General features: G+C 53.9%; 1 protein-coding gene across 1 annotated transcript; it reads right to left on the bottom strand.

The window, feature by feature from the left end:
- Nucleotides 1-14,755: 14,755 nt before the first annotated feature.
- Nucleotides 14,756-21,297, bottom strand: SNX12 (sorting nexin 12). Its single transcript, XM_075917636.1, has 4 exons — nt 21,092-21,297; nt 18,085-18,180; nt 17,748-17,872; nt 14,756-16,723 (listed from the first exon to the last, which is right to left on the bottom strand). Exons 1-4 carry the CDS (start codon nt 21,254-21,256, stop codon nt 16,621-16,623), a joined length of 489 nt encoding a protein of 162 aa, XP_075773751.1. The 5' UTR covers nt 21,257-21,297; the 3' UTR covers nt 14,756-16,620.
- Nucleotides 21,298-26,562: the final 5,265 nt, after the last annotated feature.

Below are 26,562 nucleotides of genomic sequence, written 5' to 3'. Positions count from 1 at the left end.
CATACGCCGCGCCCCACGGCCATTGGGCGCCTGGCCACCAATCAGAGCCCCCGCAGCGCGCTGATTGGCGCGGGGAGCTGGGTGATGGGCGGGGCGGTCACGCGTGGGCCGAGCCCAGTGGGCACTGCCAGGGGGCCTGGCGCGGGCGGGCTCGGTGCTGCGGAGAGACGGAGTCTCTGGAAGTTGAACGCGGCGGCGCGGGGCTGCCGAAGCAATAGAGCCCTGGGCTCCCAGGCTACAGTCGGAAACGGGGGAGATCTGGGGAGAAGGGTGAAAAGTGGGGGTCACACCCGAGGGCAGGTCTAGCCGTTCCCCTCTCGCCATGGTACTTTGGTTGCTCCGCAGCCTAGGATCTGAGCGCCTCCGACCTGTAACCGAGGTCTCCTCTAGCCCCTCAGTGAGCTGTGCCCTGATCCCCATTGGCAGAGGGGACACCACCCATGCAGAGCAAAGGCCAGTTTTTCAGAGATATTTAGACACCCTACGGCTTTGTCTACACTGCAGGGTTTTTGCACCACAAGTCTTTGGCAGAAGAGTTCTTGCACAAAATCTGCTTGCGCAAAAGCACGTCTACATCTCAAAAGCACATTGCAAAAGCAAAAGTGAGGTGCTTTTTGCACAAGAGAATGTCCGCACTCCACGGACAAGAAAGTTCTGATTGCCAGGCTCTTCTGGCACAAGAAACTCCTGTTGAGCAGCCACGCATGCCTTTTTGCACAAGATCGGTATACTTCCTTGTTTGAGGCATACGGATCTTGCACAAAAAGGGGTTTCTGCACAGAAAGGAAATGTCCACGCTGCTTGTTTTTGCACAAAAATCCCTTGCACAAAAACAGATGGGAAGAGAGCATGCAAATGAAGTGTGAGAGAATGCTAATCCACATTTCATTTGCATTGCCTCTTCCGGCAAAACTTGTAGGCTGCGTCTACACTGGTGCGATCTCGTGCAAAAGCGGCCGCTCGTGTGCAAAAACTTGCTGCCTGTCTACACTGGCCGTGTGTTCTTGCGCAAGTAAACTGACCTTCTAATGCATAAGATCAGGGCTTCTTGAGCAAGAACTCTGACACTCCCGCTCAGGAAGAAGCCCTTTTGCGCAAGAGCTCTTCCAGAAGAGGCCAGTGTAGACGGGCAACAGGAATTTTTTGCGCAAGAAAGCCCTATGGTTAAAGTGGCCATCAGAGCTTTCTTGTGCAAGAGAGCATCTACACTGGCATGGATGCTCTTGCGCAAAAGCACATGGCAGTGTAGACGCGCTCTTGTGGAAGAGTTTTTGTGTGAGAACGCGCCAGTGTAGCCGTAGCCGGGGTGTAGACATAGCCCCAGTGGGAAGGTTAGGTGCCTTACAAACCCCATTAGATGCCAGAGTTTGAATTTCTGTCCATGAGGCTCTGGTCTGAGGTCAGATAGGGGGTAGAACCCACGTCACTCAGATCTGGCTCCCTATCCAGGAAACCAGCCTCTTCTCTGCTGCAAAAAGAGGAATCTGATCGACAGGAACAAACCCAAGCTCATGTCCCAGCTGGCTGTCGTGGATGACAGCATGAAAAGCAGCAGGGAGGTAAGGAAAGCTGGAGAATGAGCCTGGTAATTCTCATTCACTCTGCCCCAACTGGGCAGTAGAGCAATGGGGCTAACCCAGGGGTGGGCAATGATTTTTTGCTGGGGGTCACTTAGAAAATTTCTGAAGTGGCCCTGGGCTGCATCAGAAGGGGCAGGGCCTTGAGTGGAAGGGATGGGGCCATGATACTTCTGGGTTCCCCACCCCCAGACCATGATTGGGGCACCTTCGCCCTAGGTGTCCATGCCCCTGGCTGGGAGGAGACTTCCCCCACTCCCTGGCCAATCAGGGCCTGGGGGCTGGGGAGTGCGCAAAGCAGGGTGTATACCCCCGCAAATTTCCCCAACACCTCCCCCCCATTTTGTGAATTAGTAACATGCCAATTTAGTGATTGTTTGGAAATTTGAATCGGAATTGCAACATGAACACACACTTTAAAAGCACAGACAGTGTATGTGTGTATCTGAAAAAGTAGAATAGATTTGAAAAGCATGAACATAGACGAGCTTCCTTATACAGCTGCTGTTTTCATGACAATGTCGGTGCGTTCAGTTTGGGGATGTTGCCAACCTAATCATTTCAAATGATGATTTGTAAGCAAAGTCCAAATGAGCTCTCCCTGACAGCTAGTGCTGGGCTGGGGGGAAGGCTTCAGGACCAGCTTGTATTTACACTCACACCTAATCTACCTCCGTGATAGATTTTGGCTGGGGTTGGGTTACAAATCATTTGAATGCGGGGGGAGGGATGAAATGTTGTTGATCAAAGTGTTCCCATTTATTGAAGTTACAAAAGATGGCTACTGGTGCACCTCTTGCACCAGTTTATGAAGGAGGAAAGCTTTCTAATGCTATAACTGGTAAAAGTGGAGGAGCTTGGTTTGTCAGACCGATCAGCAAAGCCAATGCTGACAAACTACATGAAAAGACAGCAAAACACCAGGGCTCTGGACTGCATCAACATGCAGAAAGCCAAGAAGCCCACTTGCAAAGCCAATTTTAGAAGTACTTAATGAGGCTGTTAAGAATGCTGTGAACAAACATGGCTGTGGCATCATACTTTCTATTTATGCAGGAGATACCACACACTCAGGGCCGGCTTGAGCCATTTTGGTGTCCCGGGCCTGGGCGCGCAGCGCTGCCCCCGGGTGCACGGCGCATGCGCTGCCCAGCCCGGCCCAGCCACCACTGCTGGCGCGCAGCACCTGGCTATGCAGGGCCCCGCGGCCATGGGGGGAAGGGAGCTGCTGGCCGGGGGGGATGGGGGGGCCAGTGCTGCAGGAGCCTGACACGTGGTGCCTGATGGCAGCTATAAGGGACGCCGCGTGCCCCTTACAGCTGCCATCAGGTGCCCCACATCAGTTGGCACCCCGGGCAGCTGCCCAGCTCGCCCACCCCTTAGTCCGGCCCAGCACACACTACAAACTGGAGGCCAATGTTAAATGCATTGTCACTTGTTCATCCTGAAGTTGAACACTGGTTCCGAACAAGCCCAGCAAATGCTCACTATCTTTCTGCACAAAACTCAACTGACTGGCTAGAAGCATGCGGTGCAACAGGGAAAGACTCAACTGTTGAAAAAGTGAAGAACTCTCTCACCACATTCCAAAAATTTGCATATGTGGCTGATGAATGCACCAATGCAAATGGGCAGGGCTTGACAAATCCGCTGATCTACTGGTGTGACGTAGTGGGGGTACTTGCTGGGCTGTGGTGACCCCTGCTGTCTGGAGCAAGACCCAGCAGGGAAAGCCTCACTAGGCAGAGGTAATGCCAGACTTGTTGAACCAGTGGCCAGACACCCCCCATGGAGAGGAACAAAGGAAGGTGGATGCTGCCCTGACTGGGGGGCAGGGCTGGAAGAGGGTTAGTTAGTTCCTGGCTGGAAGGCAGGGAATAAGGAGCTGGGGAGGGGGCTGGGACTCCCCTATCTCAAGGGGGGCACTGAGGCCTCTTGGCCCCAGTTCCTGTAACTAGATTACATCTGTGCTGCGCTATGCTGGAGGAGCAATAAACCACCCTCAATTCCACTGGCTGGTGCAGTCTGTTTGTGCCATTTCAGGGTGCAGGAGACGGGGAACCCCCAACGCGCCATCACAACTCGCCCGTGGTGAGTAGATTTCAGCCGGTCGCCCTGTTCACCCACGGTTCACGCATGCGCAGTGCGGGTCTCGCCCATGCGCAGTGCGGGGCTGGCGAGTGGTTTTCGCCGTGATCGTCGAGCCCTGCAAATGGGCATCAAGTATTAAGTCATTGTGTACGTTATCTTGATGTCAGTGGTAGGCCAGTAGATGCATTTCTAGATGTTCAAATTATAGAAAACGTATCGGCTGCATCTGTGACAACCCACATCTAAGAAGAGTTAAATGCTTGTCAACTGGACCCCAAACAGATGGTTGCTTGTTCATTTGATGGAGCTGCAAACTCCTCTGGAAGACATGGTGGCGTACAAGCTTTGTTCAGAGAAAAGTCTAACCTTAATCTCTCCTATACACACTGCAGAGGCCTTCTACTCCAACTAGCACTAGTACGAGCTGCAGAATCTTCAAAAGACATTCCAAAAGCTATAAATGTAATGTCTTCATTATATTCTTTTTTCAGCAAGAGTCCAACAAGACTGATTATCTTGGAAAATATAGAAGATACACTGGGACTGAAGTTCAAATTAGTCCAACCTGGGAAAACCTGCGGCTTTCTCATGAGCGATCCTTGGCTGTTGTCTTAAAATTACTCCAGCCGTTATTACTGGCTTTGGAAAGTATCTACCAAGATGGGCTGGATCTAAGTAGTGAGGCTGGTGGATTACTTTTGCTACTAAGTTCAGAGAAGACTATTGCCATTATCTCTCTCTTAAATCTACTGTTGAAACCACTTGGTTCATCTGCTACAGCAGCAGTAGATCTTTGTCCAGCAATAGAAGCTACATTTGGATCAATCAGAGAGCTATTCATTGAAAAAATATTGGAAGAAGCAAAGATTTCAGTCCAGAAGTTGACTAATGAAGGCATTTATATTGAATCCTTAAGTGAAGAGGATAAAAAGTGTTAAGACAACTGAAAAAGTACACAGACTTGATTCTTAAAAATCTGCAACAGCGACTTCTAAATTCTACTCAACCTCTACAGAGCTTTTACAGATGCCTGTCCTATAAAACACCAACAGTTGAGTGGGGCTGCCATGTGCTCAGGACAGAATAGAGAATTTAAACACAGAGTAGAATATCATACAACGAATAAATGAAGATTTGACTTTAACTTCTTTTTTATCATCACTAGTGGCTCGACCGGATCTTTGTGCCGTGTTTCCTGGGATGAAAGAAGGAGGAATTCATCTCTTGCCACTCCCAGTCACAACAGCTACAGCCGAGCGTTCTTTTTCATCATTGAATAGAATTCTGTGTTCGGAAAGAAGTCGCCTTCTGCCTGATCATGTGAATGAACTAATGAGCATATCCACTGAAGGAATGGACGTACCGGACACACGAGATGGCACTGAAGATGACTGCATTGCATTCGAGAAGTTCATCAACAGAGCAGTGCAAAATTAGAACAAGAAACCAAGCATGATGTCGACGTAGTGCTTCATGGAAGGCTTGAGTAGCCAACTTCAATTTGTGTGATTTTAAAACATGAGTTCAGTCTAATAAAATGGTTTTCACTATGGTGCCATACAGCCCACCTTCGCCCTCACGGTCTCACCTCATTGGCCCTGACACACACACACCCCCGTAAATTCGAACACCCTCCCCCAGTTTCAATTCCTGGGAAAACACTGGTCTTCTCCCGCCCTGCCAGGAGCGCATGTCACTTCTAAGTGCTGTGTGCTCCTCACAGGGCGGGGCTAGAGCAGTGGTGACTTCGCACTCCCCTGCCCCCAGGCCCTGATTGGCCCGCAGAGGCCCCTTTGCCCACCCGTGCTAACCATTTTGCAGCCATTTTAATTCTAAGTTTGAGAAAAGGAAGGAATCTGAAAGTGCCCTGTAAGTATCTCAGAGGGGGAGCTGCGTGTCTGTCACTTTAAACAAAGAGTAGACCTGTAGCACCATAGCAAGACATACGTATATAGTATCACGAGCTTTTGTGGGGAAAAGCTCGTGTGAGGAAATGGGTTTTGCCAACAAAAGCTCAGGATACTACCTATATCTATCTGTATCTCTCTACGGGGCTACGGGCTCACTCGGGTTTTTTTGTAAGCATCTGACATTTATGCTTCAGATTCTTAGGGGTTCCATTGACTCCAGGCCAATTCCAGAATAAAGAACAGAAAAATTGTATTCACAGTGTCCATATAGTTGCTGATTATTGTTGTTATTCACTGGGCGCTGTCACGTCACCAGTGTGGTTCCTGACAGATGTTGATAATCAGCAGCATGCACGCGCTCCCTCTATGTGCTGCCCCAGCTCTGCACAGATCGAGGCCCAGCAGACCCTGAGAGAAGCCCCTTGGACCACAAACTCAGATAAGGCTTGAAGGCACCTGGCCAGGTTTGTCGTCAGCAAAACATGGCCCAGTCCCCTAGGCTGGGAGCAGGGTGGCAGGCAGGAGCCAGTGTGCGCAAGGAGCCAGCTCGAAAGCAGACTCCCAGTGCGCGCTGGCTCCCAGGGCTGCCGCACTGCATATAACCACTGACGTTTTAGGGTGTGAGGCAGCTCCAGCCAGTCCCGGGCAGCTGCACTGTGAGTTAATTGCAGAGCGCTCTGCAAGCATTGGCATCAGTCAGATGTGGGGAGAAGCAGCTGGCTTGGAAGGCCCTGTCCTTTCCACATGTCTCTGGATTTGTGAGGGGGGTGATGTGCTTCTGGCCCCCTCTCTGCAGCTGTGAGTGCTTAGCACATCACCAAATGTAGCTCCTGGCTAGCAAGGTGGGCACCCTGAACATGAGGAACGTGCAGTTAGTGACACGTGTAGTTAAGTGACTTGCCCAGCATCACACAGTGGCAGAGGCAGGTTTACAGTCCAGTTCTCACATGCAGCATTCAACTGCCTCAACCATGTTACATCCCTTGCTCTGCCTCTTACTACACACCTTCCCACTTCTGCAACAAACTACGTAGGGTCCTGTCTTGGCCCAGCCCTGGTGCTACAGGAGGGAGGGTGTGGTGGGGAAAGCAGTGTGAGCATAAGCCAGTGTAATCCTGGTGCTTCCTGCCAAGTGGCTGGCAATGAATCCCTAACCCAACAGGGTCTGTGGCTGTAAATATGATGCAAATGCCATTTAAAATAACCAGATCCCATCACATGGACCCTTTGCTACGTGGGGTGTCACCCCTAGGGAGACCAGCAGCGGAGAGGGACGAGACACTTGCCAGATGTTCCGCAGCTGCTTGCTGATGGCAGAGGCGTGTTCAGACTCGAGGCTTTGGAGGAGTCCACTTCCTAGTCCCCCTACTCGTCTTTCCCCATTTGTCCAATTTCAGCCCCCTCCATCCACTAGATCTTTGCCTAACCGGTCCTCTCCGCCGCCAGCTCCGCATTCCTTTCATTCGCCTTGCTCAGCCAGGCCCAAACCCATTCCCACAAGGGACGTAAGCGACTAGTCGCCACTCAGCTGCTCGCTTCCCTCCCTCCTTGCTGCCTCTCACAGACTCAGAGAACCATCGAGCTGGAGGAGCCCTCAGGAGTCATCGAGTCCAGCCCCCTGCTCTAGGCAGGACCAACCCAACTAAATCAACCCAGCCAGGGCTTTGTCAAGCCGAGACTTAAACACCTCTAGGGATGGAGACTCCACCCTCCCTAGGGAACCCAGCCCAGCGCTTCACCACCCTCCTAGGGAAATAGCTTTTCCTAATATCCAACCTAGACCTCCCTCACTGCAGCTTGAGCCCATTGCTCCTTGTTCTGCCATTCGTCGCTACTGAGAACAGCCTCTCTCCATCCTCTTTGGAACCTCCCTTCAGGAAGTTGCAGGCTGCTCTCAAACCCCCCTCACTCTTCTCTTCCGCAGACTGAACAAACAGGCTCTCCCTAGGAATGTTCAGTGAGGGAGACTAGTAACCTGTCGGTTTTCCTAAGGGTTTTCGTGCGGTCTGTGTGAAAGGCTAGTGCTCTGCGCACGTCTAACGTGTGGAGAGCTGCCTCACGTGATGACGCATGTGGTTTCAGGTAAAAAGCCGGTAAGACCACTGGCTCGTTAAGGTGGACGTCTGAAGAGACCTTAGGGATGAAGGCTGGGTGATGTCTCAGGATCACACTGTCTCTGTTGAAAATGGTGTATGGAGGTACTGCCATAAGAGCTGAAATCTCACTCGCTCATCACGCAGAGGTGATGGTGATGAGAAAGACCAATTTCATCGTGAGGGTGTGGAGAGGAATTGTAGCTAGTGGCTCAAAGGGTGGTGGTGTGAGAGTCCCGAGTACTAAGTCCAGACTCCACAAGGGAGGGGAAGCGCATGTAGGTGGGTTTAGGTTTACTAGACCCTTAAGTAATCTCTTAGTGAGAGGGTGGGCGAATAACGACGCACCATCTATTAGATGCCGAAAGGCTGTCAATGCCGCGAGATGGACTCTCAGGGATGCTAAGGCCAATCCACTCTGTTTTAGGTGCATCACATAGTCCAGAATAACGTGGATGGGAACTGTTTGAGGATCCAGATGATGTTGAGAACACCAGGAGGTGAACAGTGCCATTTTGCAAGGTAAGTAGATCATGTTCTGTTTTCTACTGTGGATGAGAATGTCCTTGATTTGGTCAGAGCAGAGAGCTTCGGAAGCATTTAGCCAACTAGGTACCACGCTGAAAGGTGAAGGGTGTACAGCTGCGGATGCAGAAGAGAGCTTTGCTCCTGAGTGAGGAGGTTCGGGATTAATGGGAGCTGATATGGCGGGTATAGGGCCAGTCGTAAGAGAAGTGGATACCGGTGTTGACGTGCCCACGTGGGCACTATTAATATCACAGTCGCTTGGTCGAGTTTGATTTTCTGTAGGACTCTGGATATTAGAGGTGTAGGAGGAAAAGCGTACATGAGGGAACCTTTCCAATTGTGGAGAAAGGCATCCCCCAAGGATGACACTTCTTCTTGTTGGCGGTGGCAAATATGTCTATCTGAGGAGTGCCCCTCTGTCGAAATAGGGAATGGAGGACTCCCTGATGAACCCCCCATTTGTGATCTGTTGCAAAATTCCTGCTCAGGGAATCCACTATTGTGTTGGTGATGCCAGGTAAGTAAGACACCACAAGGGTTATGCCGTTGGCAATGCACCAGTTCCATAATCAGGTTGACTCTGCGCACAGCGATTGGGACCATGCACCCCCCTGATGATTTATATAATACATGGTCGCCATATTGTCTGTGAGAACGCCCACAGTGGAGTTGCGAAGGTATGTGTGGAAATGCCTGCAGGTATTGGCGACCGCCCTGAGCTCTAATAGATTTATATGTAGTAGAGTTTCCTGTGGCGACCAGCGGCCTTGGATGGAAAGTTTGCCCATATGAGCACCCCAGCCGATGAGGAAGGTGTCTGCGGTAATGTGACAACGAGGCGGCAGCTGACGAAACCGGGTGCCTGACAGCAAGTTGTCATCTCTGGTCTACCAGTGAAGAGAGGATTTGACTGTAGAGGGAATGGTCACCACCCTGTGTACATTGTGCTTTGTCAGATTGTAGATTTTGAGCAGACAGTGTTGTAGCGGCCGAAAATATAATCTGGCCTGGGGTATGACGTATGTTGTGGAGGCCATATGGCCCATCATTTTGAGCACTGTTATAATCTATACTGAGCGTTTGTAGAGGAGTTCGTTCAGTAGTTTTTGTATCATCTGAAATCTGTCGATGGGTAAGTACGCCCTTGCTGAAATGAAGTCCAGGCGAGCACCTATGAATTCTATATTCTGAGTAGGCTGAAGAGTGGACTTGTCCTCGTTGATAAGGAGACCTAAATGAAGTATGGTTTTGCTCATAATCCGCACCATTTCGGACACTTCCATCGACGAGATTCCTTTTATAAGGCAATCGTCTAGGTAGGGGTATATTATCACCTCTCTGCGTCAGAGATGCGCAACTACCATTGCCAGCGTCTTTGTGAACACGCTGGGTGCTGTTGCAAGGCCGAAGGGTAGAACTCAATACTGAAAGTGGTCTGTACCAATTGTGAAATGTAGAAACTTCCTGTGCGTGGGATGAATTGTTACGTGAAAATAAGCACCTTTGAGGGCAAGAGCAGCAAACCAATCGCCCCACTCCAGAGTAGGTAGTATGGAGGCTAAGGTCACCCCATCTTGAAGTGTTGTTTCCGGAAGTATTTGTTCAGTTGCCGGAGGTCTAATATCAGTCTCCACCCACCTGTTTTCTTTTGTACCAAAAAAATAGCGGGAGTAGAATCCTCTCCCTTGAAATTGAAGAGGCACTCTTTCTATCATACCTATATGAAGCAGGTGAGTGATTTCGGTGCGTAGTAAGACTTCGTGAGATGGGTCCCTGAAAGGGGATGGGGATGGTAGGGTTGTGGTAGGAAGAGAAAGGAATGGGATAGTATACCTGGACTAGATTATTTCCAGAACCCATCTGTCAGTGGTAATGTTGACTCATTGATGGTAGAAGGGCCTTAGCCAATGGTGGAACATATGGAGACTTGGGAAGGTTGTGTGCTTGCTCTAGACCAACACATCAAATGTGCTGTTTGTTGCCAGATTGAGTCTGCGTACGGTTGGTGGAGTTCTGTCGTCTCAGTGGTCTTTGACGTTGAGGATGACATGGTTGGTTGAACTGACGTTGCTGATGTTGCCACTGCTGTCTGGTATGGAAGTAGTCGTAGCATCTTTGGAATGGTGTATAACGCTGCCTTCTGTACCGTGGGGTGTACATTCCCAACGTTCTAAGTGTTGTTCTAGAGTCTTTACTAGAATATAAAATGGAATCTGTCTTTTTGCCGAACAATTTGTCTTTATCAAAAGGTAAATCTTCTACTTTGTCTGCAACTCTCTAGGGACGCCTGCGGATTGAAGAAATGAGGCCCTACTCATTTCAGTAGCAGTGGTGGGAGCTGCCGTGTCAGCGATGTCCATAGCAATTTGCAGACTTGCTTATGTAGATGCGTAGCCCTCCTGAACGATGGACTTGAGCAGTGGTCTTTTGGACTCTGGCAGTGCCTCCATCAGGACAGTCAACTTCGCATAATTATCAAAATTATGGTTTGATAAGTGTGCGAGGTAGTTGGCATTCTAAGGAGTGAAGTTGAAGAAGTGTGCACCTTCCTGCCAAATAAATCGAGCCTCTTTAACTCCTTGTCCGCTGCATTGCTTTTATACTGGGGCACCTTTGCTCTTTGATGCGCCGCATCTACCACAAGGGAGTTGGGTTGCAGGTGGATAAATAAAAACTGACTCTTTTGGGGGCACAAAGTACTTGTCAGCATGTTTGTTAGTTGGGAGGGCAGAAGCAGGGGTTTGCCATAGTTCATTGGCCACCTCTAAGATGGCTTCATCCAGAGGTATAGCTAATTTCACGCTCTGGGTTGTCTGTAGGTTCTTAAGTAGGCGATGTTGTTTCTCTTAAATTTCCATTAGTTATATTTCTTGCGAAGCTGCCACCCTTTTAAAAAGGTCCTGGAATTGCCTTAAGTCATCTGGTGCAGAGACAACGCCAGGTATGACCACCTCATCCAGTGAGGACTGGTCTGTGGGAAACACTTCAGGGGGTTGTGTCCATTGTGGTTAATTGCCTCTCCTCCTGGTCAGAAGGAGGGTGGGTTGGCAGTGGGTCTTAATCAGGAAATGGAGGGGCCAAAAATGGGGAATGCCTGGAGGAGGAATATCCCGTAGCAGACCTTGGTGGGGATCTTGGCAAATAACGGTACTCATGCTAACGCGGTTAGTATTCCCTGTGGTAACGCGAGTGATCATAGCGGTCCCAGTGAGAGTGCAATGACCGTGAAGGAGAGCACTGGTAAGGATGGTGCCTCGTATAGTCATGCCTAGACGCTGATCTCCGTGAATGGAAGGGTAGTTTTGGGGGTTTTTTTAAATAAAGATGAACTATATACAAATGAAGATTCTAACCGGGAGGGGAGGAACGGAAACTTAGCTGTATCAAGTACTAAGAAATATATATATTTTAAACTCGAATGTGAACAGTAACCTCAACACGTATTAACTAGAAACGAGATAGCTGAGGAAATTAACTGGTTTTGCTTCACAGAAGAGTCAATAATGAGGAGCAAAGATCTGCTCTGTCTGCAGCCTGAGGCGGTTGAGAGGAACTGGATAAGACCGGACCACGCGGCACAGGAGAGCGTGAACGCCGCAAGAAGCTCCCCTACGCATGTGTGGTCCGACCATGTACAGCTTTAAACATCTCTGGCCTGTGGTGCCAGGGCAAGCCCATCGCCTCCAGTGGAGCACCCCCGGGGACCTCACTTGAGGGAACTGGCACGGAACCTGGAACCGCTCAGGTCAGCCGCTCTCAGGCTGGGTCACTGAGAGCCACACGCATGCTCATGGCCCCCAGCGCACTGCATCGTACCCTGCACAAGCACACTGGCTCTCACAGCATCCCAGCCCACCCATGCTAGCAGCCAGTTGCTGAGCAGCGGCAGCGCCAGCAGCAGCTCTGGGACCTGGGCATAAGGTTAGCGGGAGGAGGGTGCACATGGCACACCGACTGCTCAGTGCATGCGCCCCAGTGCCTGGAGGGAGACACGCGGCCAGAGCGGCAGCTCCAGGACCCAAGAGCAGGGAGGGGGTGCCTGGTTCTAGTCTGGGGGAAGGGAGGGGGATTGGGTTGGGGGGGTACATACGGCATCCCAGGCAGCACATCTCAAGGCCAGCCGCTCAGCGTACACCCACCAGCACCTGGAGGGAGGCACGTGTAACTGTAGTGGTGTGTCTGCCTCCGGGACCCGAGAATTAGGTTAGAGCGGGATTTTGGGGGGGGAGGGGCGGGAAGAGATTGGTATAGAGGGAGGCCAGTACCTGGCTCTGGGGAAGGGGAGGGGGATTAGGTTAGAGCGGGGGGGGGGGGGGGGGGAGAGCAACCAGCATGCTTCCTGAGACCCATCATCCCCAGGTACTGGCCGCAGCTGTCTGTCCCCTCCTTCTGGCCAAACCTTCCCCCCTGCCCCAGCACTCTGGCCCCTGCCCCCACCAGCACAGTTGGGGCCACATTAGTGAGGCTTGGGGGGGTTGGAGCAGCTTTTTTTTGCATCTCACTTGTGTGGCCCCAACTGACTTTCCAGTGGGTCAGTGACCTGACTCCAAACAGGTTCCTCGCCCTTCTCAGAAATAAAGACAACGCGGAAACTTTTGGTTTGAGACATTTTATTTAAAAATGAAGCCTGGCCAACAAACCCCCATCTGGCTGCAACATCATAACACCTGTACCCCCCCAGACCCTAGATCTGAGCCTATCATACAGTGGAACCCCATCCTGAGCCTCTCATCCCCAAACTCCTGCACCCCCACATCCTCAGTCTTCTGCCACAGCACTCCTGCCCCATCCTCACACTGCAGCTCTGTGTCCTGAGCCCATCCTACTCCCAGCCTCCCTGCCCTGAGCCCCTCACGCACCCTCACAGCCACAAGCCTGCAGCTTGCTCAGCACCCCAGCCCTCCACCTGACCCCAAGACTCTCCAGCCTGGCACCTCCTCCCTGAGCCAGAGTCCTCTTTACTTCTTCCTGCACCCAGCCCCCCTCCCAGAGCTTGCACCTCACACCCCTGCCCCGTGCTTCCCTTCTGAGTCTCAAGAGCAGTGGGGACAGTGTGACGAGCCGGGGCAAAGGATTTTTTTTTTTTGCTCAACAAAAGCGCCACACTGGGGGCACAGGTGCTGGTCACTTTTCAGGGGGCGTTCAACAAGAGTGTACCAGCACCTATTGGCCCCCAGCGTGGTGCTTTTTTGGGGGGAAGGGGCGGCTCAACAACTTTGCCCCGGCTCTTCACACTGTCACCACTGCTCTTGTGGCTGTCTGGAAGGGGTTAGCCACCCCTCGCTCGTGTGCGTGTATCTTCCACTACAGCCCCTTGCTTTTAACAGGCTCACATTTACACGTAACTCCCTTTAATACACATATAACTGGATTATCCTAACAGCCCCTATTTTCATGTACTTGAGTGGGTCAAAATTCATTCCCATGAGGGAAAAACCCATCAGAAGTCATTTTTGTAAAATTCAGGAATATTTTGGCAAAAGAAAAAATAAAGGGTTTACACACTAACAAGTCTATGTGCAAAACAGATCATCCCTCCCCCAAATGCTCATCATTTAGGCAAATCTGGGGAGCTTCGCCCCCAGGAACAGCACAAGGCATATCCCTTGCCTCATGGCACCCCTCCCCCAAATTGCAGCCCCTCCTCCCATCATTGGAGATGAGCAACATCCCTTCTGATTAAACAGCGCTGCTGTCACACTCCGTGCTATCCTTTTCTCTTTAGTGTCTGAGGCGTCTACACTAGAGTTCTTAAAACTCTGCTGCCTCCAGGGAACGCGCCTGCTTTTTCAGAACAGTTGCTGAAGACGCAGGTGCATTGTCGGAAGCCCTGTACTCATTTTATGAGGAATACGGGCTTTTCCAAAAAAGGTTTCTCCCCCACATTTGGCCCCAGGCTGACAGGCCAAATGTCAGATAAGCCTCTTCCAGGAAAAAAAAGTGGAAAAAGATCAGTGGAGAGAGAGGGAGAAAGTTGTAGTTCATAGTCCTAATGCCTCAAGCCATGCTATTGGCTTTACATGCCACTGGACTCCTTGTTTCCACAAAACAGAGGCAGGAGAGCATCGTGGGTAAACGATTCCACTTAAGAGGAGTGGGCAAAACATTCCCCACCATCTCATTCTCAAATGGCTGAATGATTTGGACTGACACCTCGCCCAGAAGACTCCATGCTGAATGGAAGAGGTGGGTGAAGCTGTAACTGAAAACAGTCAGCATTGTGCAATGGGAACGCTCGGTAGTACCACCAGCTCTACCCCCACGCCCTTGTCTTCCTGAGAAGGTCAGAATCTATCCCATTTGCAGCAGCACCACATTCCTGGATACTCAGAGAAACGCTCATGCTGCAGGACAGTGCAACAGCTGGTCTTCAGCCAGCCAGAATGCAGTGGCGCTGCTGGAGTTTGTACTTGAAGTGTACTGGCTAGACACCTGGGGACCTACAGCCCTCTGGGCCTGCCACAACCACGCCAGGGATCCAAGCAGTGCTATTAGTTCTCACGAGCACAGAGTCAGAAGCACCCCACACACACTTCAGGGTCACAACACGCAGACATTGGCTTCACAGTGGTTTAATATGAACAGAACTTGGACATTACATCAGACGGCAGAATGGAGAGTTTGTGAATTAAAGCCCCACACCAAGATACACACACAGCAGGAACAGCCTTCAGTCGCTCAGCGCTTGTACAGCAATGAAGGGAACTTTTAAAAGTGCCTAGTACAGATCAAAGGCAGCAGATCGCATCAAAGAAAACGTTAGCAAGGGAGGACCCAAGAGGCCACTTCAATCCAAGCAGCAGAGCGACTGGACAGTGCAGAACCGCAAAGCAGCAACTCGACCTAGCGCCTCCCCACCTCCAGGAGCCTCTCCTTGCTCGCAGTCCAAGTCCAGAGCCAGTGCCAGGGGCAGCTCACCAGCCTGCTTCAGTGACTTACTCTCCCTTGGGTTTTCCAGCCCTGCCCCCTGCACCGAGGCACGAACGCTCTTCACTGGAACGAATCCACCACCAGGGAAGAGCGGATGCCCTGCTGCTGCTTTAGCAGGGCTCAGTGGGTCCGTGGGGGCCTGGTCACCCCATTTATTGGTGAAGACAAAGGCCAGGTCACTTGCACAAACAATTCAGAAGCTAGAGCAGCCCTGCTCCGACAGCGCCCCCTCGAGTTCATCTCCTCTGCTCCCTGCGAGATACTATGAAGCAAATGGAGGTCGTGCCTGGCTCTGGGGCCTCCGCTGACTTGTTACACTAAGGGAGCATCAGCAGTTCACAGCCCACTGCCCCCCTCACCCAAGAGCAGCTACTTGACTAGTCCCTCGTCTTTTCTCCACCATACAAAAGCATGTGGCCTGCAAAGCCCCCGGGGCAGAGGAGTGAGAAGGAAGGGCAGGAGGTGGCCGATACTTGGGCTGCCATCGGCAAGGCACACTTCCAGTGCAAGTCACGGATCAAAAGCCTCCTGCCTCGGGTGCCTGGCCTGCTTCTGCCCCTCGGCATTACGCTGTCCGGGAGCGTCCCATTCGCCCCTCCCATTCTCTCCACTTCAGCGATGGGCAGGACCTTTCCCTCTAGGTACAGACGAGAGCAACTCGACAGCATCATAGGGGGTCTGGCCTGCTATGCTGCAACCTGCATCAGAGCAAGCGGTGGCAGTTTGAGCTCACCAGCCGTTCCTGCCAGCTACCTGGGCAGCCTATGCCCAATTCCACCCACCTTGCCAACAATACTGCACCTAGAGAACTCCCGCACAGGGCAGACACCCCCAAAGCTGCCAGCAGCCTGTGAGCAGAGGGGAAAACACTGCTATGTTGAGCAGGCTGTAATGCAGGAGATCTGGAGCTGGGGCAGAGCGGAGCTGTGGGTCAGCACGTGCAGACAGCACTGGATCAAGGTTTGTATGGGGGGGCGGAGAAGGGGATTTATCGGGGTTAGGAAGGGACTCAACATCCTACCTGGCACCTGCTTCCTCAGTTTTTGGTTAAACCCTGCTAACCTTCTACAACTTGCTGCAGGCACTGACCTACGACACTCACTGTTCTGCACGGATGTTCTCCGCAACGCTTGAGGCTGCTTGGAGAAGAGGGTGGAGGATGTGGCTGGAAGCACCCCTTGTACCCTTTCACAGGGAGGAGGGGCCTCGACACATGGGAATAATGCCCTAAGACAGTTCGTGCCCCACCCTCACACCTGCCGCTGGCTGCACAACAGCAGGTTCATGGCTTACATCGTCACACCCTTTGGCGCAGGTATCAAAGTGAATCTGAACTCAACATTGCTGCCAGATACAAAAAAAGCAAATACTGGACAAAGGGGAGGTTCAGAGAGGAAAACCTGGTTCAGGAGAGACCGATTTAGTGTAAAAATAAATGTCATTTCTGCAGGAGGGTGGGTGGAATGGAGGAAGACAGAGCATCAGGGTCTCCTACTGGCGGACTTTCCCTGGGACGTAATTCCTATCTATAGTTTCCTCTTGCAGGAACATGTGTAAGCAGCGCTCGTTCTGTGCCAGCGGGTGTCCAGCGATCCTGCAAGGGAACAGGAGGGGCAGTGGTCAGCACATGCACCAGCCGGAACCCCCTCTCCACAGAACAGAGGCCTCCAAGCCACGCAAAGGGCCAGAGGAGTGCAGCCTTGCACGTGGCAGCAGCCGTCAGCCAGGCTCGTGGTCAGCCTCACGAGACCAGAGCAGCGCAAGGGGACACTGGCAGGCCCAGGACTGGACATGCTGCAGCGCCCCCCGCAGTGCGGAGAGGTGCCGCAGCACTCGCTCCCTCGGCAGCAGCACTGTCGCCGCAGCGCGGAGCCGCTAGAGGAGGGACCGTGAGGTTACACAGGCAGGATCTTCACAGGGCTTGCTTCAGAGCTGCCCCTTAGAACGACGGGGCACTGGGTCACGCCTCCACCAACACTGGACAGCCCTGCCGAAAAGTCGCGTATCCTCAGGAATGTACTGGTCACGGACTAGTCTGCAGTCCCAGGGATGGGGCCGGCAGCCAGTGGGCTCTGGCCTCACTCCATGTCAGAGGCAGCAGCGTGGGGTGCAGGCGGGGGCTTAGTCTGCAAGGGGACCCAGCTCCCCTCACGGACCGGCTGCTTCTCACCCCGTGCTGCTGCCTCCGATAAGAGGCATTAGCATGGGGTGGCTGCAACTCCTGTCTGGGGGCTGGGGGGAGGGACCCAGCGCCAGTCAGGACTGAGCCGGGCTGCTTCCCAACCGGCTCCTAACACACTTCAAATGCAGAGCTGCAGCGGGGGTCGGGAAAGGGCCCAGCGCCAGTCAGGACTGAGCCAGGCTGCTTCCCAACCGGCTCCTAACACTCTTCAAATGCAGAGCTGCAGCGGGGGTCGGGAGAGGGCCCAGCGCCAGTCAGGACTGAGCCAGGCTGGGGGCCGTACTGGCGGGCGTATCGCCTACAGCACTCACCGTTAATCCACTACACCCCACCGCCTACACCCTACACCCCACCCTACACCCCACCGCCTACACCCTACACCCCACCGCCATGCCTAGGCGGTCAGCCTGCTGTGCCGTCCAGGATGGACGCTTACTTGTTAATAAACTGCTCCAGCCCCTGCCTCCTCTCCTCGATGAACGACTCCTCGAAGATCCCCTCGTCGCCGCGAAAGGGCAGCTGTCGTTTCAAGGCTTTCCCAGGCAGCGGTGGCACTACAATCTAAACACACCAGGGCGAGCTGGCCGAGTAGCAATGGACAGGCCCCTCTAGTGCCCACTGTACAATGGGCCCCACTCCTACCCCATTCATTGGCTCCCCTGCCATGGCAGCCCACAGCAGCCTGCCCAAGGGGCTGGCCCAGGCCCACGCTGCTTAGAGCGGGGCTGTACGGGGAAGGGTCAGTGCCGCAGGTCTGCATGCAGAGGCCCCACCTTACTGTCTCTCTCCAGCTCATTCTTCAGCCACTCGAAGTCGCTGTACCGCCTCCGCACACAAGACTCTTTCAGTTTGAAGATAGGGAGGTTCGTCTGCAAGGAAGGAGAGGGGATTAGTGGGCAGGCTGCTGTAGAAGACAGGCTGCCTTTCCGCTTCCTGCGCAAGGCTGCAGAGCCGCACTCAGAGGCCTGAAGCCGCAGGACACTGCCCAGGCATGCGGGGCAGGCACAGAGCACGCAGCACGCGGTAGTGCAGGAGCACTCACAAGGCTCCCTGGGAGGGGTCTGAAGGGGCAGGAGTTTGCCAGGCTACTCTGGGCAGACAAGTGGGACCCTGCACATGCAGGCGTCCTTGGCACGCCAGGAGTGGTGCGCTCCAATGCATGGGCCCTTTCGCAGGCAGGGCCACGGCCTGTGGCCATTCCCCATGTGCAATCTGTAACCCCAAGAGCAGCCCAGGCTGAACGTACTCCACGCAGCAGGACAGAGGGAGATGCGCTGCCACAGACCTCAGCCCCACACAGAACCTTGCTGGAGAGGCGGAGGGAGAAGATTGAGCGCTGACGCCGTCCAAGCAACAGCCGGCTCCCCAAACAGCCGCTGCAACCTGCCCCGTTGCCAGGAAGGTGTTTGCATGTCTGGCCTGTGTCGCTAGGCTCTACCCAGGAGCTGCTGGGAATTCTCCCAAAGCTGCATTGACCCTGAAGTCTGAGCTCTCCTCTGGTGATTAACTCCACCTTCCCAATGCCGTCTCATCCTGGGGTACAGAACTTTAAGGGAGAGAACAAGCTCCTGGTTGAGCCTTTTACTGACCAGATACTCCTTCGGCTGTGTCTAGACTGGCCAGTTTTTCTGGAAAATCAGCCGCTTTTCCGGAAAAACTTGCCAGCTGTCTACACTAGCCACTTGAATTTCCGCAAAAGCACTGACTTCCTACTGTAAGAAATCAGTGCTTCTTACGGAAATACAATTCTGCTCCCGTTCAGGCAAAAGTCCCTTTTGTGCAAAGCTTTTGCGCAAAAAGGCCAGTGTAGACAGCTCAGATTTGTTTTGCACAAAAAAGCCCCGATCGCGAAAATGGCGATCGGGGCTTTTTTACAGAAAAGTGCGGCTAGATTGCGGAAAAGCGTCCGTGCCAAAAAGTGCTTTTGCGGAAAGTCGTCCCTGCCATTCTAGACACTCTGTTCCGAAAATGCTTTTAACGGAAAACTTTTCCATTAAAAGCATTTCCGGAAAATCATGCCAGTCTAGACGCAGCCCTTCATGTTTAACCGATTGCTGGTATATTTAAATAAGGCTTCCCAGCGCTGCAGATGAGTTTGCAGGCAGTACCTCTGCAAGGACCAAGGGTGGCACCAGCAGGGGCTAGAACTGCAGAAAGCACACTCTGGACTAGAGAGATTGCATCCTGTCCCCTAGCAGCCACCTCTGGCGGGCAGCAGACCCAACAATAACCATGTTCGGAGAAGTGGGGAGTATCAACATCCAACCCTGAGATGGAGAGTCAGTCACGGGGAGGGGGAGGCAAACAGTAACGTCAGATAACAAGGACAGGCGGTGTCCTCCGAGGGGCAGGGGCTGTATCCTCTATGGTTTGAAAAGCTCCTCTTGCACTGAACGAAGCACAAGATACTCCCCTCTCCTGTGGGACCAGCAGCTTCAGGGGCAGCTCGGAGCATCTCAGTCCAACTATTACACAGCAGCACGGCCCAAGGAGCTGACCATTATCGAGAGACAGGAAAGGGGTGCAGGCTACACACCGGTCTGGCTACACAGTCTGCTCGGCACGGCCTCCAGGACAGCACTACCTGTCTGGAGAGGCACATCCTGGTTCAGGCCTAGAGTGCATCCAGCGGCAGTAGATAACCAGACTGGCCAGAACACTAGAAGCACTCAGCTCCCAGTCCCCCAGGAAGGCTGTTAAGTAGCAGCTAGCCAAGACACAAGGGTCCCTCTCCTAAATACAGTTCTCCTCTCCCTCCCACTGGCGCGAATGTCCCGAGACCGAGCGGAGCACGAGAGGTCAGTGGTACCCTCCTTTGCACTTGGACTGGTTGTTGCCAGCAGAATCCACCCGAGTGGGACAGAGGCTGTGTCCCACAACTTGGATCCAAGCAGGATCTGATGCTCCACCACCACCCGTCTCACTCCCATTTACAGGAGACTGCAACAGGCTTATGCATCATGGCGGTGAAGAGACAACGGCTTCCTCTTGAGATCCAGCAGAGGAGTGTGGATTTATCACCTTCTCTGCAGGCTGGAGAGGAACCCTCCGAGATGGGCAGGGGTTCCCCCTCAGGGTGGGGCACTGCTCTGTCCTCCTGAGCGCACACTGGGCTTTCTACAGCATTGCAGGCTTGGAGGCAAGGATGAGACCAGATCCTCCACCTCCAGCTGCGCTCAAGTCAGAAACCAGCCCTGCCGGCAGCGGTCAAGCTGGGTTCCCTGGACAGGCCTTGGCCGTAGGCGCTGACCTGGGAGTTGTCCGCAGCTCAACATGCAGCCACAGGCTCACAGGACGGAGGCCCGTGCAAACCCACAAAGCGGTGGAATGGCCCAGGCCTTTGGGCGCGTCTCCAGGCGGGCAGAGCCGGGCCGGCAGGGCTGCGGGGAGCCGGGCCAGAGCAGCGCGGTCGGGGGGAGCTCAGGATCCCGCCACCCGCGCCCAGAGCCGGGCAGGGGCCACGCTGCGGTTTGTAGCCTGCGCCCCGCCCGCGATAACAGCCCTGCAGGCCGGGACCGAGCGCCTGGCGCCTCCCGCAGGGCCCCGGGGCAACAGCAGGCGGGGGGGGCAACAGCAGGCCGGGGGGGGGGCAGCGAGCCGCCCCCCCCCCGGGCCTGACCCGCCGCGAGCCGCCCCCCCCCCCCGGGCCTGACCCGCCGCGAGCCGCCCCCCCCCCCCCGGGCCTGACCCGCCGCGAGCCGCCCCCGGGCCTGACCCTCCGCGAGCCGCCCCCCCCCCCGGGCCTGACCCTCCGCGAGCCGCCCCCCCCCCGGGCCTGACCCGCATGCGGAGCTCGTAGCTGGTGTAGCGCGCCCGGCCCACGCCCACGGTCTGCGGGTTGAAGATGTCGATCTCCAGGAAGTTGCTGGGCGGCCCGTACGCGTCCGTCAGGTCCTGCGGCTTGGAGTTCAGGCGCCGGGTGTCCGCCACCGCCGCCTCCGACATGGTGGAGCGAGCGAGCCCCGCCCGGCGCCGCCGCAATACGTAGGGCCCGCGCCAGCCCCGCCCGCAGCGCCCCGCCCCGCGCCAGCCCCGCCCCGCCCGCACTAACCCCGCCCCGCACCGCCCCGCCCGCGCCAGCCCCGCCCGCAGCGCCCGCGCTAGCCCCGCCCCTCCCGCGCCAGCCCCGCCCGCAGCGCCCCGCGCCAGCCCCGCCCCGCCCGCACTAACCCCGCCCCGCCCCGCGCCAGCCCCGCCCGCAGCGCCCGCGCTAGCCCCGCCCCTCCCGCGCCAGCCCCGCCCGCAGCGCCCCGCGCCAGCCCCGCCCCGCCCGCACTAACCCCGCCCCGCCCCGCGCCAGCCCCGCCCGCAGCGCCCGCGCTAGCCCCGCCCCTCCCGCGCCAGCCCCGCCCGCAGCGCCCCGCGCCAGCCCCGCCCCGCCCGCACTAACCCCGCCCCGCGCCAGCCCCGCCCGCAGCGCCCCGCGCTAGCCCCGCCCCGCCCGCACTAACCCCGCCCCGCGCCAGCCCCGCCCGCAGCGCCCCGCGCTAACCCCAACCCCCTCTCGCTCCGCAATGCCCTGCTGCACATGGCCTCGCACCCTGCCTTGCTTGCCCACCAGGTACCAAGCCTTGCTGCCCAGCACTGCTCCACCCTGGAACGGGCAGCAAACGGGCCAGAGTGATCGCTGTGGCAAGGAACGTCTCCCCCAAAGGGTTGGGGAGAGCCCCCCAAAACCCAGACAGGTCTAAGCCCACCCCCCATCCAGTGCCAAGACCCCCACATAAGGGGACTCAGGACTGCCCACCCCATAACAAGTCTCCATACATGGTACATGGGACCAAGACCACCTTCACCCCAGGAGACCCCCCCCCCCCCCACCACAGGGCCGAGGAGTCCTCTGGCACCTTATAGGCTAACTGAAGTGTTGGAGCACAAGCTTTCGTGGGCAAAGACCCACCTCGTCGGATGCATCTGATGCAGTGGGTCTTATGCTCCGACGCTTCCGTTAGTCGATAAGGTGCCCCAGGACTCCTCGGCGCTTTTGCAGATTGAGACTAACACGGCTCCCCCTCTGATACCAGACCGTAGGGACACTGGAACAATGTGTATGGGGGGGAGGGTGCTGAGAGCCACTGGACCAAACTGTAAACCCTGAATAATAATGGAAACCACTTCCAGCCAGGGTGGATGCACCTTTAATGCCAGCAATGGGAATGTAGTAACACGAAGGCCTAAAAAACATAAGCCCATGCAGCACAAGCCCGGTCTGAGGCCTTGCTAACAATGGACAAACCATGGCGAACATAAAGCAAAGCTACGCTGTGGGCAAGAGGCAGGCCCCTGCTCACAGAACTTGGCAGGAGCAGGGCTGAGCGTGCGAAACTCATTGGTAATAAGCCCAGGCACAGAACAATAACTGGTACTGTTACGCTTATGAGAAGCACATGGGAAAAGGCAGCACACTGTGTTTATTGAGACTACAGTAGAGAAACAGTCAGAATATGCTTTACACATATACGCACACACCTGCAGATGGTGCATAGTTACCAGTCCGCAGTGCCGGACTGAGCCATACTTGCGCCCCCGGCAGCAGGCACACGGCGCACACGTGGCCCGGGCACATGGTGCCCCTTACAACTTCAATCAGGCGCACCCCCCGCATAGGATGGCACCCTGGCTAGCCCTCCCCCCTTAATCTGGCCCTGCCAGTCCATGGTGGCTAAGTCTGTCTTACTGGCCAAGTCAGGCTGACTGAGCGAGGAGTCAGGGTTTCTCTGAGGCTTGGCTTGTGGGACTGAACTCAGAGTCCCATGGCAAGAGCGCCCTTCTTATCCATGTCAGTTCCCATTGGGTTCTGCAGGTTTTACAGTGTCATGCTGCCATCATCCACCCTTAGGGGGTATTCATTTGTGTTGCTTTGATGGTGATTGTCAGGGTTCCCTTGGTTGTTTCTCACTCTTGGGAGGGTCTTTGCCTGTCTCCAGGATTCCTCAATGCTGCTAATTCAATTCAGCCTCAAGACACAATGCATGTTTCCTTGTTATGTTCAAAGTTTCCACTTCTTCTTGATCACCTGGGCATCTGTGATGGCTTTCACTCACAAACACCCTCCACGCACACAATTGTAAACAATTGTATAGAGTTTCAGACAAGATCAATAGTTACTAGGGCTGTGTCTACACTGGGCCACTTATTCCGGAAAATCAGCCGCTTTTCCGGAATAAGCTGCAAGCTGTCTACACTGGCCCTTGAATTTCCGGAAAAGCAATGACGCTCTACTGTACAAAATCAGCTGCTATTCCGGAAAAACTATTCTGCTCCCGCTCGGGCATAAGTCCTTATTCCAGAACACTGTTCCGGAAAAGGGCCAGTGTAAACAGCCCAGTAGTCTTTTCCGGAAAAAAGCCCCTATCGTGAAAATGGCAATCGGGGCTCTTTTCCGGAAAAGCGCGTCTACATTGGCCACAGATGCTTTTCCGGAAAAGGGGCTTTTCTGGAAAAGCAGCCTGCCAATGTAGACGCTCCTTTTCTGGAAAAACTGTAAACGGAATAGTATTCCGTTTTAAGCAGTTCCGGAAATTCATGCCAGTGTAGACACAGCCTAGGGGTACAACTTAATTTGCAATACTTAACAGGGAGTAAGGCCTTATTGTAACATTATCTAATCATGAGACACAGAAATAGAAGCTACAGAACTTATAAGCATGAAATTATACATCACACTTATATACTTATAACCAATACTAACTGAAATATACATTTTTGCTATAGTACTGGTCATAAGTTGAAATCACATGGTATACCACCAGCTCATTAAAAAATACCTTGGTACTGTGGAGGCAGGAAAAGGGAATAAGGGAATTTGTGTGCAGCCATCTTGGTCTTGTTAACAAGGCTGTGTCTAGACTCAGGGGTTTTTTCGAAAAAAGTAGCCTTTTTTCGAAAAAACCTCACCTGCGTCCAGACTCAAGCTGCGTTCTTTCGAAATTAAATCGAAAGTACGTGGCTTTTCTTTCGATGGCGGTAAACCTCATTTCACGAGGAAGAACGCCTTCTTTCGAAAGTTCCTCTTTAGAAAGAAGGCTTTCTTCAATGTAAATAGGGCTTCTTCGAAAGAGAGCATCCAGACTCGCTGGATGCTTTCTTTCGAAAAAGCAAGCCGCTTTTTCGAAAGGTCAACGTGCAGTCTAGACGCTCTCTTTCGAAAGAGGCTTGCAGTCTAGACATAGCCCAAGAGAGCAAGTCTCAGGCTAAGTCTGTGGCCTGACAACGCGAGATCTGTAATTAGACACTGCCTTCGCCTCTCGCCTCCATACGGAGATACGGATAGAATGCTGACTCTGGCAGGGACCTTGAGATAAGGAGCATCTGGGTGGAACTAAATAACTGTTAGCCATTGGTGTTTGGAATGGGAAGGAGACGAATTGTTATTGTTATTATATCTAATGGACAGTATAGAAACTGCTTCACAATTGCTTGTATTCGAAGATCTGTCTCGGGGGGGGGGGGCTTCCCCCGTCCGAACCAGTTTTTCCCTTGCTGCAGCTCGTAATAAAACTGCCTCTGGCTACTTGTTGCTACAAACTCAGAGTGAGGACGATGTTTTCTTCCACAGCACCTACTCCTCACAGACACAGACTCAGGTTCAGGAAAGGGTCTAAAATGACAGCATGATGGATAGAGATGATCTTATCAGACCACAAGGTGCAGGGTGATGAGTGGTATCTAAGTGGTGTTAGAGGGTGGCAACCTGTCACGTCAGCAGTGAGGTGTGATTTGTTGTACCTGTATATAAGGTGGTGTCTTGGCTGAGGGGGGCAGCTTTGATGATCTAGGGCCGTGGTCACCAACCCATCGATCGTGATCGACTGGGTGATCGGGAAGCCCCGACCAGTTGATCGCGAGGTGTTTTGGACCCCCCCGATTTCCTCCCACCCTGGAGAAGCCCCACGACCTACCTCAAGCGACAATGGAGATAGTGCTGTCTTCCTGCGGGGTAGACGGAAGTCCAGCAGCTGCGCGCCACTTCCGGGGTTTGAGGAAGTACGCAGGCTGCCCCCCTCCCTCTAACAGCCGGCACTGTACCACAAAGCAGGTCTGTGGCGCGTCAGGGACTCTCTGCACGGGGGGGGGAGGTAGGAATCCCCAGAGAAGGCATGCGCCAGGGCTTCCCTTCTCCGCAAGGGGGGCGGGGTTAGAAGTCCTGTGAAGAGGGCAGGGAGAACAGAGGGCGGGGCTTCATGGAGGAAATTACTCTAATTGTAAGCTCAAGTGTAAAATTGTAAACCAGTAAAAGTTCATGTTACTGTAAGCTGGAGTAACAATTGTTGGTGGAAACTAGGTCATAGCATTTTCAGTAATGAATTTATAAACAGGTGCAAGAAACCAGACAGAGACACTAAATTAATCCAAATGGAAAAGACCACATTGAGAGAACTAAAGAACAATGTTGAAATCTAGCTTGGTGTAATGAGGTGTGCGTAGGCTTGCACCGGGCTGGAAGGGGTTAATACCCTGTGGGTGGAAGAAGTCCTGTCCCCCCATACTGGCCATGAGGGACAACTCAGCTCAGTTTGGGCTGCATGGGGATGGACCTACAGCAGGAGTCCTAGCACTGGACCAGCCCCAGAGCCTGGCAGTGGGAATGGATGAACCAGGACGCTGGAATGTAGGGATACAACATCCTGTGTAATTGGTTAACCAGTTGAAGTAAATTTTACATTTATGTTTAACTGGTTAACCAAAAAACGAGGGCTGCTTTCTCTGGTCTGGTGCACCTTCTCCCCCCCCCCCAATGGCTGAGTTGGAGGGGCTTGCTGCAGGTAAGGTCTGCTCCTGCCTGGCTGGAACAGCCCCTGCCTGCACTGTGCCTGGGTCTGCAGCAGACAAGGGCTGCTCTGGATGCTTGGAGCAGACTCTGTTTGTGGCTGGAGCAGCCCTTTGCCTGCAGTGGGTGGGGGAGCTGCTCCAGTTCCTACTGGCGGACTGGAACTGGTAAGTATCACCTGTTCACTTTCCACATCCCTACTGGAATGAGCCTCCAGACAAGGTGGAGCTCTGGGACTGACTTGGAGCAGGCGGACCCTGCCGTCCCCTCGATTGTGCTGCTTTGAGAGATGGTAGAAAGTGACCTGGGAGGATGGTGAGTGGTATCTCCCACTCGAGTGAGCTCAGTGCTTTGGTGGGATTCCCTGCTGAGCTGGTGGTGGATCACTCCATCGCTCTTGGTGCTTGGTGGAGTTGAGCAGGCCTGGGCCCTTACAGGTACCCTCTCTGTTCCCAACACTATTCTTTGGTGGGTTAGAAGC

This window comes from Pelodiscus sinensis, unplaced genomic scaffold (assembly GCF_049634645.1).
Source record: "Pelodiscus sinensis isolate JC-2024 unplaced genomic scaffold, ASM4963464v1 ctg71, whole genome shotgun sequence".
NCBI classification, from domain to species: domain Eukaryota; kingdom Metazoa; phylum Chordata; order Testudines; family Trionychidae; genus Pelodiscus; species Pelodiscus sinensis.
Note: the sequence above shows the minus strand (reverse complement) of the source record. Positions and strands in the feature narration are given on the sequence as shown.

Excerpts from the sequence above, each read along its gene's own strand:
- SNX12 (XM_075917636.1), bottom strand. The coding sequence starts at position 21,256 with ATGTCGGAGGCGGCGGTGGCGGACACCCGGCGCCTGAACTCCAAGCCG. Across the intron at positions 17,873-18,084 it reads AGCTGGAGAGAGACAGTAAG|ATTGTAGTGCCACCGCTGCC; the intron begins GTGGGGCCTCTG and ends TGGTGTGTTTAG. Across the intron at positions 16,724-17,747 it reads CTGGAGCAGTTTATTAACAA|GATCGCTGGACACCCGCTGG; the intron begins GTAAGCGTCCAT and ends GTTCCCTTGCAG.